This window comes from Gallinula chloropus, assembly GCF_964237585.1.
Source record: "Gallinula chloropus genome assembly, chromosome: 14".
NCBI lineage: Eukaryota > Metazoa > Chordata > Aves > Gruiformes > Rallidae > Gallinula > Gallinula chloropus.
Window position 1 is genome coordinate 14,668,932 of NC_140099.1, and position 16,307 is coordinate 14,685,238.

Sequence of the window (16,307 nt, forward strand, 5' to 3'; positions counted from 1 at the left end):
CCTTTGCAATAAGCTTTAATGAACATTGTTACTATTGTGAACATCCAGTTTCCTAAGAAGCTCTAGTAAATGTGCCCTATTATATATATATATAAAATTTTTTTTAAGGTCTTCATTACCTTACATAAGACACATAACCTCAGGCCAAATGCTCAGGTTCTTACTTAAACAAACTGCATTATGTCCTAGGTGGTTTTTGAACAGGGTTGCACGTTGTGAGAATGTTTTGCAGGTTAGTACATGCCTGCTCTCCAAAGTTATCAGTTCTGGGGGTGACACAAAAGTAAAGTAGAGTCAAACTTCAAACACTGAACTACAAACTACCTATGAGTTTATGCCCTTCTCATACATGTATTGATACGACTTTCCAGCTTGATGAATTCCACTTGTTTGCTAATGGAGGAGTAATTTATTACACAAATTACTAGGATAAGAAGCAGTGAAAAGACTGTTATCTTCATGTATAAAATTTAAACAAAATCCAAAGGATGTTAGAATGTCTTAGTGAAAATACCCACCTCTTAGCAAGACTGAATGTCACAATTCTTTGCATATAGTTTACATCTATTTTTTGGTGGGGTTTTTTTAGGGTTATTCGAGGTGCCAGCATGGTTCAGTGGTTTCCTAATCTGACAGGAACTGTTCATCTGGAGAGTTTGTAAGTATCTTCTACAGAAGTCATTTTCAATATTTCCCTGTTTTGCTGCTTGTGAAGTGATTGATATTTATGATTAATGGATGTGTGGAGGGCAACTGGATGTGTGTTCTCCTCCTGGCAAGAAACGTAATTGTACAGTGTTCCTTACCATGATACCTGGGTGCCTTTTAATTTTGTTTTTAACAGGGTAAGCTGACTACAGCCTGTCAAAGGGCCATTGATACTAACAGCGCCACACTCTCCTATCTCCCCCACCCCTGCCCAAACTGAAAAACAAAGAAGTTGGCCTCTTTCCAGAAAAAACCCACCAAAAAACCCAAAACAAAAAGAAATTTTGGTGGGTGGGTGAATCTAGCACCCTGATAGCCGAGACACCATCCCCCTTCTGCTCTTACATATAAGGATTATGCCATCTACCATCAACAATGCAAACACTTACACGTGGGTTTTTTTCCCCACAGAACTCTAACAGGGACCAAGATAAACAGTATTCCTGTTAATTTATGCCAAGAGCAAAAGGTGCTGCGAACTTTGTAAGTATACATGTTATGCTCCTATTCTCATCTGCATCAAAATGTTTTAAAAGAAGTTTAAATCCAATTTAAAGCAAAACAATTTCTTAGACTTGCCCATCCTAGGAGTTCTATCACAGTTGGGAACCTGATTCTCCTTTCTTGATTCTTCAAATCGAGATTCATGGCAGAGTTGATGTAATGCCTGTTATTCCTGGAACAGGGTCCCCTTTATGCACTGTATCTCTTTCATGCTATAAGAGGTATGTGAGGTGGTGCTGCTGAACAGGCATTGCATCTTCAAATTCAGGCTGCCACCATTCATTCTTAACACAACAGGAAGCATCTACGTTGCTTCACTACACACCCAGTGAAACCATTGCGGTGCAGGGAGGGGCAGGGAATGGGGGTTTTCAGTCCGTTCCTCCTGGGTTGTGTTCCTCCTTAGCTGGGGGGTCATTCCACACACACTCCCTTCCCCTGCAGCGCTGTGGGGTCCCACCCACAGGCGACAGTCCTCTACGAACTTCTCCAGCGTGAGTTCTCTCTATTGGGACATCATCTCCTCACCTCTTGCCTCAGCCCGGCTCCCTTCCATGGGGCGCTGACCTTCGGGCCCAGACTGCTCTGGCCTGGTACCCCCCAGAGTCACAAGCCCCCTGGCAAACCTGCCGAGGCATGGATCAATCACTTCACAGGCTATAGATGTCTCTCTTCCCCCTCCTTATCCATGGGCTGTGAGGGGACACCTGCTTCTCCATGGTCTTCTCCAGGAGCTGCAGGGGAGTCTCTCTCCCCCACACCCAGAGTGCCTCATTCTTCCCCCCCACTCTCCTTCAGGCCCGGCCTTGGTGTCCGCACAGCTCGTTACATCTTCTCACTCCCCTCTCTGGTGGCAAAATGCCGCTGCCTGCAGGTTTTTTCTCCTGTATGTGATTCCCAGAGGCGCTGTGACCATCGCCGATTGGCTCGGCCCTGGTCAGCAGCAACTCTGGCCTTGAATCAGCCAATGTTTACTCTCCAGGGCCTGCAGAGAGCTTCCAGCTGCTTCTCACAGCAGCCATCTCTGCAGCCCTCCCTTCTCAACCAGCACCCAGATATGTAAAACTGACACCAGGTTAAGGAATGGTTTAGTTATAGTGCTTTGACTACTTGTGTTTGGGAACACTGGAGAGCATTAGGAACTGAGGGAAATGGAGATGAGGATTAGGAAGAGGATGCTAATGCAGAAAAGCAAGACAGAAAAAGCAGTAAGGGTGTGTTAAAATGAATGCAATAAAACAAACTGGAAACTGAAACCACTTGGGGTGGGAAGCAAAGCCATGTTTACAAAGCACGAAAGTTTGGAACAAAAACAAGTGTTGAAAAATGGAGGAGAAAAATGTGTTAGTTTTTACTGAAGAAAAACTGTCAAGAAATATGAGGTTGGATTTATTTTCCAATGACAATTTATCTTTTGACTGGAAATTTGAAGTTTGTTTGCAAGTTTTTAGTCTCCTTTTTGCTGCTGCATAGTTCCACAGAAAATTCTCATCTTGGCTAGCTCTGCTTAGTGAGGCACCAGCACACTACATCAAAAATTGCGCCAGATTCCTGCATTGCACAGCATCTATCCAGTTTATTCTTTAAATAGCAGATTATTGATAAACCTTTTCAGATTCCAACCCTCAGAATTCAGGGAATTTGTACAGTATGGTTTTGGGGTGGGGGGGTGGTATGTATACAGGTGCAGAGCTGAATCAAAAACATCGGTTGATCAGGATCTCATGAGCTGTTGCAGCCAGTACAAAGGCATGTCCTGTTTCTCCATTACCTTTCCATTACAGAACACTACTTCAAGTTGTAAATGTTTGCCAGGTAGAGAGCAGTGCCTTTCCATGCTTGTTTGCTGTTGACTATTTCAGGAAAGTTTAAAAAAAATAATAAAAATCACTGAATTCAGAGACAAAAAGGGGGAGAGAGAAATGTAGTTTTTAAAAGGATTGCAGGGATAAAAGTGATTAAAAGGTAATGAACCTAACTTTTATAGAGTTATATAGACAGCCTTATTTTTGCTATTTGCTTACTGTTGCAAGCTTAACATAGTGGTCATGTCTCTCTACACTTTTGGGTGTATATAATGCATGTAACCAAAGCGGGACTAGCCGGGAAGACTGTGGAGAGATCCCACTTGAGATTCCATTCAAGATTTTCTGTAAACTGCCCTGAGTTTTTTCACAGAATGTTACAGAATCACAGGGGTTGAAAGGGACCTCGAGAGCTCTTTGGGTCCAACCCCCCTGCCAAAGCAGCTCCCCAGCTCATATTGCACAGATAGGTGTCCAGATGGGTCTGGAATCTCTCCAGAGAAGGACACTCCACACCCCCCTGGGCAGCCTGTCCCAGGGCTCCCTCACCCTCACTGGGGAAAAGTTCTTCCCCATGTTGGTGTGGAACTTCCTGTGCTGCAACTTGCAGCCATTGCCCCTTGTCCTGTCCCCACAGACACTGAAAAGGGGCTGGCCATTTCCCCTTGTGTGCCACACTTGAGATATTTATAACCATTGATCAGATCCCTTCTCAGTCTGCTTTTCTCAATGCTGAACAGTCCCAGCTCACTCAGCCTTTCCTCACAGGGCAGATGCTCCAGTCCTTTAATCACCTTTGTAGCCTCCTCTGGACTCTCTCCAGGAAATCTCTGTTATAAACAGGAAGATGTTTTCTGCTGACTCGCTTAAGGTTACAATTGATGTTTCAAGTAGAAAACGGTTGAACTAAACACCTGTCTCACATTTTTCTGTTTTGAAGGGACTTGTCTTACAACAATATAAAGGACCTCCCGAGTTTTAAGGGCTGCCAGTCCTTGGAAGAAATGTAAGTAGAAATACATGCTGTTCAGTAGCTCCTTAGCATGCTAAGTCCAAGTCTCTAGAAACTTCTGCTTAATGTTTGATCGTAAGTTTCTACAGTTACAGGACAGAGAAATACTATGATCACCTCATCATGTGAGGAGTACTGGACAGAGAATTCAACCAGTTGTGTTTTCCTCAATTAGCTAAGGTTTAATTGTTCCTATGGCACAAAAAAGGATGAAGTACGCCTTAAGCCTGCATTTCGCAGTATTACTGCTATATGCACAACTGGAACAAGCATTTGTGTGTTTGCCCTTCTGCCTTTTATCTCTTCCATTTTTTTTTGGTTCCCTCCAACCATCAGCTTATGCTAGTGTAAAATATCTTTTCTTTTAGTCCCTGGTACGAAACTTTCAAAACCTATCTTTGCTTTTCCTTACTTCATTGCTTTAAAGCTTAAGTTTAATTTCCAGACCCTACACAATCCCGGTTTTTCTGCTTGCATATGTTCCTACTTTGCCTCTTACCTCTACAGCTCTCAAGTGTCTTTCCCCTTCACCAGAGTAGGGCTAATAGGCTTCACACTAGCCTTTGTTCTTACTGTTTTGACATCTTCAGGCTCATTGTACGCGTGGTTCATTGTAAAGAGAGCCAGGAACTGGAAGTGTAATTTGTCCATTAGCTCCTCTCAGCACTTCCCTTTCATAAATCCATATTTGGAGAAATGGAAGTGCACCCAGGGGAAGAATGTGGCCTGAAGATTCCTTCAGAATGAAGTCGATCTGTTTTAAATCTCACCGTGACTCTTTGATGTTCACGAAGTGTTACTTTTAGCTTGGAAAGAATTCAGTCAATACAGAACAGTCTCTTCAAAATGAAAAGATGAGTGACTTGGGGTTAGGCAGAGGCATCACGAAAGAGCTTCATGGATATATTAGCATGGCTAACGTGAAGCACAGAGCAGATACTTCAGCAGGGGGAAAGGGCAAAAAGCTTGCCGTTGGTAAGGCTCAGTGTGTGTATTAGCAGGTACCAGGCTGTCCTTTGGTTTGAAGTCAGCCCAGTTTGGCAATAAAATTCTGTTTCTATTTCTTCACTTGCAGTTCATTACAGCATAATCAAATCCATGAAATCACCGAGGATACCTTTCAAGGACTGTCCTCTCTTCGTATCCTGTAAGTGTTCATAGCTCGTACACTGAGTAAAACAAGATGAGGCTTTTGATTCTGATGTAAGGGTTTGGAGTTACAAATCTGACCGATGGCAAAAGGCCACTATGGTATGCTAGATCCCAAGGTGAAGCAAACCCTATGCAGGAGGTACTAGCAGTAGCCGGTTTCAGTCCCATTCTTTATATTCTCCATTTTGCTTTTATAGATTGTTAAGATAGACTAGAAAGGAGATTTTATTTTTTCCCAGTAGTCCACTATTTTGCATTATATTATTATTATGTTATTTCATTACATAGTATTTCTTGGAGAGATCCTACCAGTTTTCATCAAGAGGAACAGACCAGTCAACAAAGTTATTGCCTCTCTTGCATCTGTAGCTGTATGAGGATTACATAGGAACACTGAAATTATCAGGAAAACCAGCAAAAAGATGAATTATCAACAGGTGTTTTAAAAGAAATGTCATTAAATAAAGCACAGTGGTCCAGCAGGAGCTAGATCTGGCTTTTGAAATCCAACAAAGCAGATATCCTTCTGCTTTTCTTTTGTCATCTTCCCCCATCCTGCCAACATGCCCTGTCGCTGATGCAGTGGTCACCAAAGGGATGGTCCTGCCACCTCCAGCCTGGGAATGTGTGCTGCCAGAACTGGCCTCTGCCTTGGGAGCACAGGCAAAGCTGCTAGCAGAAGGAAGGGGAAAGGGGGCAGGAATGGGAGGTATACTCTGCTTTGGAGGTGAGGTGAAGCAGGGAATAGCTGCCTTACCAAGGGGTTTCACTTCTACTGCACCTGCCTGACTGGAGAGAGTGGAAATGACAGTGGTGTTGGGTTTTTCTGTCAAAGGCACCGTATATTTGTCACCTTAGCTTTTTTTTTAGTACAGTGGCTACTACAATATTTTAATGAAACTACTAAAACAATCTGATTAATCTTCGTTGCAGTGACCTCAGCAGAAATCGGATCCATCGGATCCACAAGGAAGCTTTCACCACTGTTGGAGCTCTTCTTAACCTGTAAGTAGGCTATTCTGTGCAGTGACCTCCTCTCCCTATCATGAAAACACTGAGATAGCAAATGTTTCTAGCTTAAAACTGGTATATGCCCATTCAGTGGTTCCATCTCTGTGGATCACAAAACCTCTCGCTAGCTGGATGTATGCAGAACAGACTTCTTGAAAAGTCTCTGCTGCATTGATGGGCATTTGCCAGGCCACAGCCTTGGTGTGAGACTTCGAAAAGCCTTCCTGCTCCAATGAAGTGTGTGCTATAGGATCTTCAATCTCATTTTGTTGTAACACTCTCTTAATATTCGTATTTCAGAGACCTGAGTTTCAATGAGCTCACTTCAGTTCCAACTGAAGGGCTGAGTGGACTGAACCAGCTTAAACTTGCAGGCAATTCCGAGCTGAAGGAAGCTTTGGCAGCAAAGAACTTCGCAAAGCTCCGGTAGGTTGGTAGATAAAGCTGCAGAGAGCTTTGCTTGGACAGTAACAAGTAACATGGCAGTAAATGAAGCCAGCCTAGGTAATACTCATGGCAATTAACGGGGCCTTTTGCTGAGTCCTGAAGGGCCTTGGTGTTGGCACATGTGCAAGGAGGGCATCTGACTGTTCTGGTGTGGAAGCCCTTTGCAGACAGTTTTCTTGGAGCCTTTGATATCTTGCCTGGGCTGCTCTGCAGACAGGCTGTCACCTGGCTTCGGCGCGGTGCTTGGGTGGGTTCCGTCTGTCACTGCACTGAGCACGGAAGGTGGGAGCAGACGTGCAGGTTCTGATCCCATCATTCCCGTGCTCCATACATCTGGTTACTCTTGCAGGCAAATGATGAGAGTAACAGCAATCATTCCAGTGGAAACCTGGTGTTGATTTCAGCGGGAAGAGGATCGGATAGCAGTTAACTGCTTTGCATTTTCAAAGACCTTCCTGCACATGAGTATTTCAGTCCTGAGGAAGCAGTTAGGAATTGTTTCCCATGCTGTCTGATGGAAAAAATGGAGGTGCAGATACTGTTAATTTGTCTAAGGCCAGCAAAGGAATCCACGTCAGGCCTCAGCAGTCCTGTGCAAATGGCAGATGAATTTTTAGGCTTTGATCTGCATTTGAGAACTAATGCATTGCAGGATCCTTTAGATTGATGTTCCTCCTGAATATTTACAAGAACAAAATTCAGGAACAATACTGCAGATGGTTGATATTGCTGCCTCAAGTCAGAAAGATTAGCTTGCCTGCTGTTATCTCGTTGCTTATGTGGACGACTTGGAACTCTGTATGCAACTGTTCTCCTCTAGCATTCACAGTATGCATGAATTCTGTCAAAGGTGCACACAAACATAGCACAAACACCTCCCTCCCTTACTTAGAGGCCACAAAATGAAAAGGGAGAAGGAGCCTAGTGAAGAGAAGGCTGTGGGGGGACCTCATTGCAGCCTTCCAGTACCTGAAGGGAGCAGAGAAACAGGAGGGGAATCAGCTTTTTAAAAGGGCAGACAATGGCAGGACAAGGGGGGAATGGATTAAAGCTAAAGGAAGGAAGGTTTAAATTAGATATTAGGAGGAAGTTTTTTACAGAGAGAGTGGTGAGGAGCTGGAACAGGCTGCCCAGAGAGGTGGTGGATTCCCCATCCCTGGAGGTGTTCAAGGCCAGGTTGGATGGGGCCCTGGACAACCTTGTGTAGCTCCAGGCCTGGAGGTTGGTGGCCCTGCCTGTGGCAGGGGGGTTGGAGCTCTATGATCCTTGGGGTCCCTTCCAATCCAGCCCATTCTAGGATTCTAAGGAAAGGTGTTGTTTTAAACATTGTGGTTATCGGGGAATTAACTTTCTTCACAAGTTAATCTTTAATTAACTCACTTAAAGAGTTTTCAGTTTTATCTATACAGCAGTGCCAGAAACACCTATCACAATTTGGTTTGTGTATGGGAGTAGAATGAGTAGTAAAGAACTAAACATCACAAGAGTTTTCTTTGTACGCCCTGCAGCAGGCAAGACTTGGGTACATCACCTGTTCTTTATCTCAGTGCAAAAGCTCATCCAAAGTGGTTACAACTGGTCCTATTTGAAATAGCTTTTATGTGGTCACTGTGAAAAAAGAAGTTTTAGTTTTAGTACTGAAGTGTGCCACTTAGGTATTTTTTAATAGATGATAATCTCAACTTGGGTTACAGTGGGCAACACGCTGTTGTTCTGCCTGTGTTTCAGGTCACTCTCCGTGCCGTATGCTTACCAGTGCTGCGCATTTTGGGGTTGTGATTCTTACTTAAACTCTAACGCTGAAGATTCCATTCACCAAGATCAAGGAGTATTGATGGATCGTGAAAAAGGTCTGTGTTTTGTCATACTAAACTGGCAGTATTCTTTTGGGTCAGACTAAACCAATTAGCAGGCTTTTTATCTTTGCAAGGGAAGTTTGGGAAGTGTAAGCTTTTATAGAGATACAAAAGTTGTCTCTGAACATGCATAGTGGCTCCTTAGAGATAGGCAGTGCCATGTTCTTTCTGAATGTGGAAGATATTCCTGTTTAAGGGGAAAAAAAGACTTTTTTTGTGTTTAAAATTCTAAACTGCCAGAATTGTTTCTGTCATTTTCTGCCAGAGTAAAAATGTTTTATGGTTCTCAGTATTTTGACCCTTCTTGTTCAGAAAGGGCTAGTCCTTCCACTGTCACCTAGCAAGGCCCTGGTGAAGAAGGATGTTTCTGCTTTGTTACAAAGCATTGTGAGTAGCTGGGACAGGCAGTAGTAACTCAAACTGCTACAGGAATTTTCGCACAGAGCATTTGACCTTATGTGGCAAAGCAGAAGAGCTCCACTTGTTAAAGGCTTGAATGTTGGGGAAGAGTTGGGCCTTTGATCTTTCAAAGGACTGCTTCCATCCGAGGCAGTTTCACTGCATTTCACTTTTTTTCTTCCATAGACTAACCTGTTTTCCATTTTCTCTTGGCTCCAGCTGATGCAGATGTTGCAAGAAATGAGGAAAGTGAGGAGCTGGGACAGACCATTGTTCACTGTACACCAGCGACAGGTAAACCTTTCAATGTGCTTTAGCCACAGCGTGAATTCAGGCGCATCGTTATGCAAATAGCTGTCTGCAGAAGTGCACGTTTCATTCCTCATGGTTCCTCTGCAGCGCTTGGGTGAGACTTCATTTGGTGTGGGTGTTGTTCTGGATGAGCAACCACAGAGCTCTGCCTCAGCTGTAGACACACAGCGCTATACTGGAGGACCATGCTAGGAGAAGACCTGATATGTGCTTCCATAAGCAGAATGTTCAAGACACTAATACTTGTTTAATGCACTGTCCCCTGATTCTTGCTGGAGAGATGCCTGTGGAGCAGACTGTATGGATGCTCATCTGTTTCAGTATGAAGTCAGCCTGTGCTTTGGAAGCTTAACTCTTAACTGCTGTCACTGGTGTTTTAACTCAGCCGGATGTCTTTGCAGGAGAGAGGATGAGGAACACTCACATGATTGGTTCCCCAGCCCTGCTGTAGCAGCATTTATTGACAGCACCGGGCTGTTACAAGCATCTTAAACTGCTACAGATACTTGTGCAATGAGTAGTCCTATTGGTGTGCCAGAACTACCACGATTCAGGCTTGACAGTCCAGGAGTGTTGAAAGTCTTTGATCTTGCAAAGGAGTATTTGCATCCCAGGCAGCTTCATTGCTGCCGTTCTGCTCATCTTCCTCAAGCTGCAAATTTCCACACTCGGTTCCACTCGGCTCCTAAAGCACTTGCTGTGGTGCCTCCTTGCCTTTGCCATGGGCTCTCTGGAGGATTCCTTCTGTACATCCTTTACTCCCTCCTGTTTGCACAAACAAGAACACATCAATGGGGGAACTTCTGGATGAGGATGGATTTTCCAGGTCTTGTTCCATTCTCTTCTAAACTGGTATTTTACATCTGTTTTGAAAATCCGTTTGCTCTTCATCTTTTGGGCTAGCTCTAGCTTCATATACAGAATTCCACAAGGATTTCTTGATCACAGACCCAAAAAAAATGGTGGTCAGAAAGTCAAATCTATTATTAATGCAACTGTAGGTGATCTGAGAATTAATTTGACCAATGCTGTTTATTTGCTTTTGATCTCTTGTTCACAGAATGAGAATTAAGGCAGTGTGTTATATGGATTACACCTTTAAAGACTTTAGCTCGTTCTCTTTGCCCATGCCAGAGATGCTGTAGCTCTAAAAGAAACAGAAGAGCTTGTTTTACAAGTTCATGATTTGCTTTGTTTTTCACCAGTCCCTCCCATACTAATGACTTGTTTTCTATGCCATGCTCTTGTCTGGTCATAAGTAGGACACTCCACCCACCCTGTAAGTTCTGAATCATTGCTCATCTCATAGAATTGCTTTCCGCTTTGCCTAATGGCAGGAATGGATTGTTGAACGGTGGCACTCAAGTACTATAGCTCTGCAAGCTGCAAAATCTCCTCCTTCTGAGCAGAATTTCCCCCCCAGTGGGCTGGGAATATTAGTGAGAGAGGAGGATAACTTTTCATTCTGAGGATCACAGAATCACAAGGTTGGAAAAGACCTTTAAGTTCATCAAGTCCAACCGTTCCCATACTAAGTTAAACCATAACCCTGAGCACCTCATCTACCCATCTGTTAAACACACCCAGGGTCAGTGACTCAACCCCCTCCCTGGGCAGCCTGTGCCAGGCCCTGACAACTCTTTCAGGGAAGAACTTTCTCCTCACATCTGATCTGACCCTGCCCTGGAGCAGCTTCATGCCATTTCCCCTTGTCTCATCTCCTGTCACCTGGCTGAAGAGACCATCACCCACCTCTCTGCACCCTCCTGTCCGGTAGCTGTAGGTGGTGATAAGGTTTCCCCTCAGCCTCCTCTTCTCCAGGCTGAACACCCCCAGCTCCCTCAGCCGCTCCTCAGAGGATTTGCCCTCCAGCCCCTTCCCCAGCCTGGTTGCCCTTCTCTGGACTCACTCCAGGACCTCAATGTCCTTCTTATGGTGAGGAGCCCAGAACTGGACCCAGTACTCAAGGTGCAGCCTCACCAATGCCGATTACAGGGGCACAATCCCCTCCCCAGCCCTACTGGCCACACTGTTTCTGATACAAGCCAGGAAATAGTTAGCCCTGGGGAGAAGGACAGGAAAGTGTGATGGGTTTTCTTTGTGTAAAGATACTTTGCTATACAGCAACTAGAAAGCAGACTTAAAATTGATTTTAGAAGCACAGCATTTGAGATTTTCAAATTTCCTAAACAGGAAGGGGGTTCTGGTTTTAAGTGGCTTCAGCTTAGCAGGTATCGTTACATCACGTAATAGTAACTATTCTGGCATGGGTGTCTCACCTAAGGAAAAAAGACTGGTGGGGGTGTGTTGCTGCTGATTTTACTGGTCTAATAGTCCAGTTAGCACCGTTATTTCTTGCCCAGAAATGATGCTTGCTCATTTAAACAAAGATTGTTTTTTTTCACTTGTCAGTTAAGTAATTCCATGAAGTTGGCCTTTGCAGATTTCTGCACTGACATTTGGAATCGTTCTCTGCAGTGGCTCCAGCCAGTGTTAAGGATGGGCTGTAGCTATCTTTCACCTGCCTAAATGCAGGCTGTGAGCTGAGAGGAGCCACGGGCTGGATCCAGCTGAGAAACTCCAGCCTGAGGTGGCAGCACAATCTGGCGTTTCTCTGCTCTGCCTTCAGCTCCCCAAGGCCTGGCTGCTGGGAGAGATCCCCCCGCTCTTGGTCTTCACACAACTGGTAGTGCCTACTGGGGATGTAGCAGAGGTTAAACTCTCTTAATTGTTGCTTAAAATCAGTAGGACTTTCCCCATGGAATAAATAGCAATTAGAAGGATAAGCAGTTACCTTTTTTCCTTGTCTTGGCTCATACTGGTTTGCTTGTTGGATGCTTTTTATCATTTAAGTTTTTTCAACTGTCAAAAGAAGAAGAAAAAAAATTGCTTTCGGTGTCTGACTGTCCAAACTCACAGTGCCTTTCAGTGATGAGGGTGGGCAAGAGGACTTGCAGTCAATTCCTGTCCGTATTAAAGCTGATAAATTGAATGTCTTGATTGCTTTACAGATGTTTCCTTGTGACCAAAAGTTATTCCAGATGGGCTGTGCGTGTGGATCATTTTTGAGAGAACATGTTGATTCTAAAAAATCCTTTCTCCTTATAAATTGGTTCTGATTACTTGCTTTTCATGTAAAAAGTTGTGTAAAAAAATAATTATGAAATCTAAAGAAAATAAGTATTTGGGTGGCACTAATAAAAGGTAGTTTGAGTAGCTAAAAGGTAATTAAGTTTGTTTAGCGAGCTTGTTTATATAAAATATTCTCAAGTGACCATTCAGCTCAGTAATTATTATTTCAGGCATAATTAATTAGTAAATAGCTTCAGCAGAATAGTTTACTTTCAGCTGGCCTATTTGGCAGTTCATCTGTGTACTCCATGAATTAATGAGGAGTGCTCTTGTAATACCTTTTGAAAATCTTGCTTATTAAGACCTGGGTTGTTTTTTTTCCTAAATTGGTTGTTCTGTGTTTTTCTTTTTTTTCTTTTAGGTGCTTTTAAGCCTTGTGAATATTTATTGGGAAGCTGGATGATTCGACTTACCGTCTGGTTTATTTTTTTGGTTGCTTTGTTCTTCAACCTGCTTGTCATGTTAACAATATTTGCATCCTGCACTCCCTTGCCATCTTCCAAACTGTTCATAGGTCTCATTTCTGTCTCTAACTTATTTATGGGAGTCTATACTGGTATTTTAACTTTCTTGGATGCTGTCTCTTGGGGAAGGTTTGCTGAATTTGGCATATGGTGGGAGACTGGCAGCGGTTGCAGAGTCGCTGGGTTTCTTGCGGTCTTTTCTTCAGAAAGTGCCATTTTTTTCCTGATGCTGGCGGCTGTTGAGCGGAGCTGCTCTGCCAAGGAGATCCTGACAAAGGGGAAGAGCAACCGCCAGAAGCAATTCCGAATGGCAGCGTGTTTTGCTTTCCTGTGTGCCGTGGTAGCAGGATGCTTACCCCTTTTTTATCAAGCCGAGTACTCGGCGTCACCCCTTTGCTTGCCCTTCCCCACTGGAGAGACGCCTTCGTTAGGCTTCACGGTAACTTTAGTGCTCCTAAATTCATTAGCGTTTTTGCTAATGGCTGTTGTCTACACTAAACTCTATTGCAACTTGGAAAAGGAGGACCTCTCAGAGAACTCTCAGTCCAGCACGATTAAGCATGTGGCTTGGCTCATCTTCACGAACTGCATCTTCTTCTGCCCCGTGGCGTTTTTCTCCTTCGCGCCGCTGATCACGGCAATCTCCATCAGCCCCGAAATCATGAAGTCTGTTACTTTGATATTTTTCCCTTTACCTGCTTGCCTGAACCCGGTCCTGTACGTGTTCTTTAACCCAAAGTTCAAGGAAGACTGGAAGCTGCTCAGGCGCCACGTGACCAGGAGAAACGGAGCGGTAGCGATTGCTGTCAACGCTCAAGGGGGCTGCGTGACGCAGGATTTTTACTACGACTGCGGCGTGTACACGCACTTGCAGGGGAACATCGCTGTGTGCGAGTGCTGCGAGTCGCTCCTCTTATCCAAGCCCGTGCCCTGTAAACACTTGATCAAATCTCACAGCTGCCCCGCGCTGGCAGTGGTGCCTTGCCAAAAGCCCGATGGCTACTGGTCAGACTGTGGCACCCAGTCAGCCCACTCTGACTACGCGGACGAGGACGACTCCTTCGTGTCGGACAGCTCAGACCAAGTGCAGGCCTGTGGCCGGGCGTGTTTTTACCAAAGCCGAGGGTTCCCTTTGGTCCGTTACGCCTACAACATCCCGAGAATTAAAGACTGAAAATCAGGCTCTTTGCCATCAGCTGGTCTAATAAAGAAAGAGGTGTAATGCTTCAAACCATTGCCTGTTTTGACCTTTCAAGCAGGAAGCACTTTTGTAATTGTTGTCTAGTGTTGTTTGTCAAGAAGGGAAGCGGGCAGTAGCTTCTTGAGCCATACCTTTAAAAATAATTAAACAAATCAATCAGTTGCCCCGACTGTAAATAATTGGTAAACCAAATTTGTTACCCAATATTTTTACTCTGTCCACACAATAGTGGTTTCTTTTTATACAGTTTTTTTACATGCTAATGGCGTGTTTCCACATTGTACTGCGGTCGTACTTTGCTTCTGCTGTTGGAGAGGTAAGTTCAGTTGTGATTTGCTTTTGTCCTGCCAAAGCACAATATCAAGGACAGCTCTTACTATTAAAAGAGATTATTTTTAAATGTGACTTTTCTATAAATAAGCAAAAAAACCTCTTGCTAGCTTTGTATAGTGTATTCAGCATTGAATCTCAGGATGAATTTTACTGCAGGGCCAAAAAAAGGGATTAATTCTCCCACATGTAACTGTGACAGCAATACAGGAGTACCGTGTTTGTTTTGTATTTCAAGCCAATGTTCAATTTTTAAGAAAGGTTTTGTTAGAACAAAGTACTTGTAATCCGCAGTATCTCTGGGCTGTGAGCTGAGAACTTTGAACAGCTGTCAGGAGTAACAAGTTGAACCCATTTTTCCAGTGATGATGCATCACTTCAGGTGAACCACAGCAATTTTCTTCAGTATTATGCAGTTGGGTCACGCTGTTGGAAGGAATATCGATGCATCGGGGGGTGGGGTGTTAGCAGTGCTGTCAGTGTCCTTGCAGGAAGACTGGCTAGTACCCTGCAGCCTGTTGAAAGTTACAGCACCCAAATACTATCTGCGAATAGACTGAGATTGGAGGGGAGACAAAACGATTTTGCAATAAAGAAAAGCATTTTTCTGATTATTTTACTGAGAGAGAAGTACACTGTGCAAGGTCACCGATGTCCATGTAAATCAGTGCAGTATTGTTAAACCATTCGAGTCCTGAGACCCAAATCATTTAAGTACAATCGGTGATCCATTTATCTATATTTAGTTTGAAATCTGATCGATTTAAAGCTATAAATGCATGATTAAGTGAATATGTATGTTTCTTGAACACCACGCTAAATCAAGAGCAAATCCACTACCATCCCAGTCACTTTGGAGACATTCTTGTTAAGATTTAAAGCTAGATTGCTGTTTTGAGAATTAAACTGTATATACTGTTCATACAATGAATTTTTATCTTTGTATTATAAATTATTTGATAGAACACATGATGGGAAATGTGGCTTCAGTTCATTTTGTTAATTAAAGCTACCTCCTAAACAATAGTGGCTGCCAGTAGCAGAATGTTTAAAATGTGGTTTATATACTTTTTTGCATTGTAAATAGACATGGTTGTATATTGTCACTGTAATAAAAACAGAATCCTTGTATATCAAAATCATGTAGTTTGTACAAAGTATGGGAGGATTATTTACCCTATGCTGTTAATTTTATAAGCCAAAATATTCGCGTGTAGAAACAAAGAGGAGAAAACCAACCCAGAGCTGTTAATCCTTATATACGCTCATGAATATTACATCTGCAGTTAGCATGGAATGTCTCACTGAGAGCAAATAAAGGGTACATGAACATCAGTTGTTATTTATCTCTGTTTCTCAAAAGTTAAGGCTGGAAGTGGTGTCAAAGTCCTGAGCATGGCTAATGCCGTGTGCTCCCTGCTGCATGTGGCGAGCATGTCGGGAAAGGATTGCCAGAGAGATGAGCAAGCTGCTGGTTTACCAGTGGGTTTATGGTCTCAGACTGCTGACTCTTGGCATGCAAAAGGTTAACACCTTCAGAGACGTGTCCGCCCTCTAACAAAGCAGTCTCGTTATTAAAGACGTTATTATGCGTTGTGTTTGAATTGAAATGGTTTTGGTGTGGCTTGGACAGTCAGGCAGATGGCGATTTGGTTTGGATACTGTTCCAGTGCTGGGTGTTGTGGGGTGTTTGGTTTTGGGTTTTTTTTTTTAAAGCCGTAATTTTGTAAGAGGTCCCAGTCTGTTCCATATTGCCTCTGCTGGCCAACCAGTCAGAGGTAAGGAGAATTCTTCCAGTGAGTGCTGCTCAGACAGGGCAGCGCTAAGTGTCAGCTGCTGTCTCATCATCTGTAGGGAAGGAAAAATCCAACCATCGAGTTTTCAGAAGGCCTGTTGTGTTTTCAAACAAAGCTTTGGAGCATGGATTGATGTCTTCTGTTTCACAAATGAGTTCTCACCGAAATGCTGTTAAAA

At 43.6% G+C, this 16,307-nt stretch overlaps 1 protein-coding gene across 2 annotated transcripts in view; it reads left to right on the forward strand.

Annotated features, from left to right (window-relative positions):
- LGR4 (leucine rich repeat containing G protein-coupled receptor 4) overlaps window positions 1-13,997 on the forward strand; it is a gene marked incomplete at its 5' end in the record, with an annotated part of 83,161 nt that extends 69,164 nt beyond the window's left edge. The window contains 9 exons of one of the 2 annotated variants that reach the window (XM_084270496.1): window positions 590-658; window positions 1,120-1,191; window positions 3,958-4,023; window positions 5,105-5,176; window positions 6,115-6,186; window positions 6,493-6,618; window positions 8,368-8,495; window positions 9,114-9,188; window positions 12,700-13,997. In XM_084270496.1, the coding sequence (XP_084126622.1) occupies window positions 590-658; window positions 1,120-1,191; window positions 3,958-4,023; window positions 5,105-5,176; window positions 6,115-6,186; window positions 6,493-6,618; window positions 8,368-8,495; window positions 9,114-9,188; window positions 12,700-13,976 (1,957 nt within the window). In that variant the 3' untranslated portion in view covers window positions 13,977-13,997. The remainder of the gene's footprint in view (window positions 1-589; window positions 659-1,119; window positions 1,192-3,957; window positions 4,024-5,104; window positions 5,177-6,114; window positions 6,187-6,492; window positions 6,619-8,367; window positions 8,496-9,113; window positions 9,189-12,699) is intronic. The other variant, XM_084270497.1, reaches the window with a different exon arrangement.
- Between the last annotated feature and the right edge of the window lie 2,310 nt (window positions 13,998-16,307).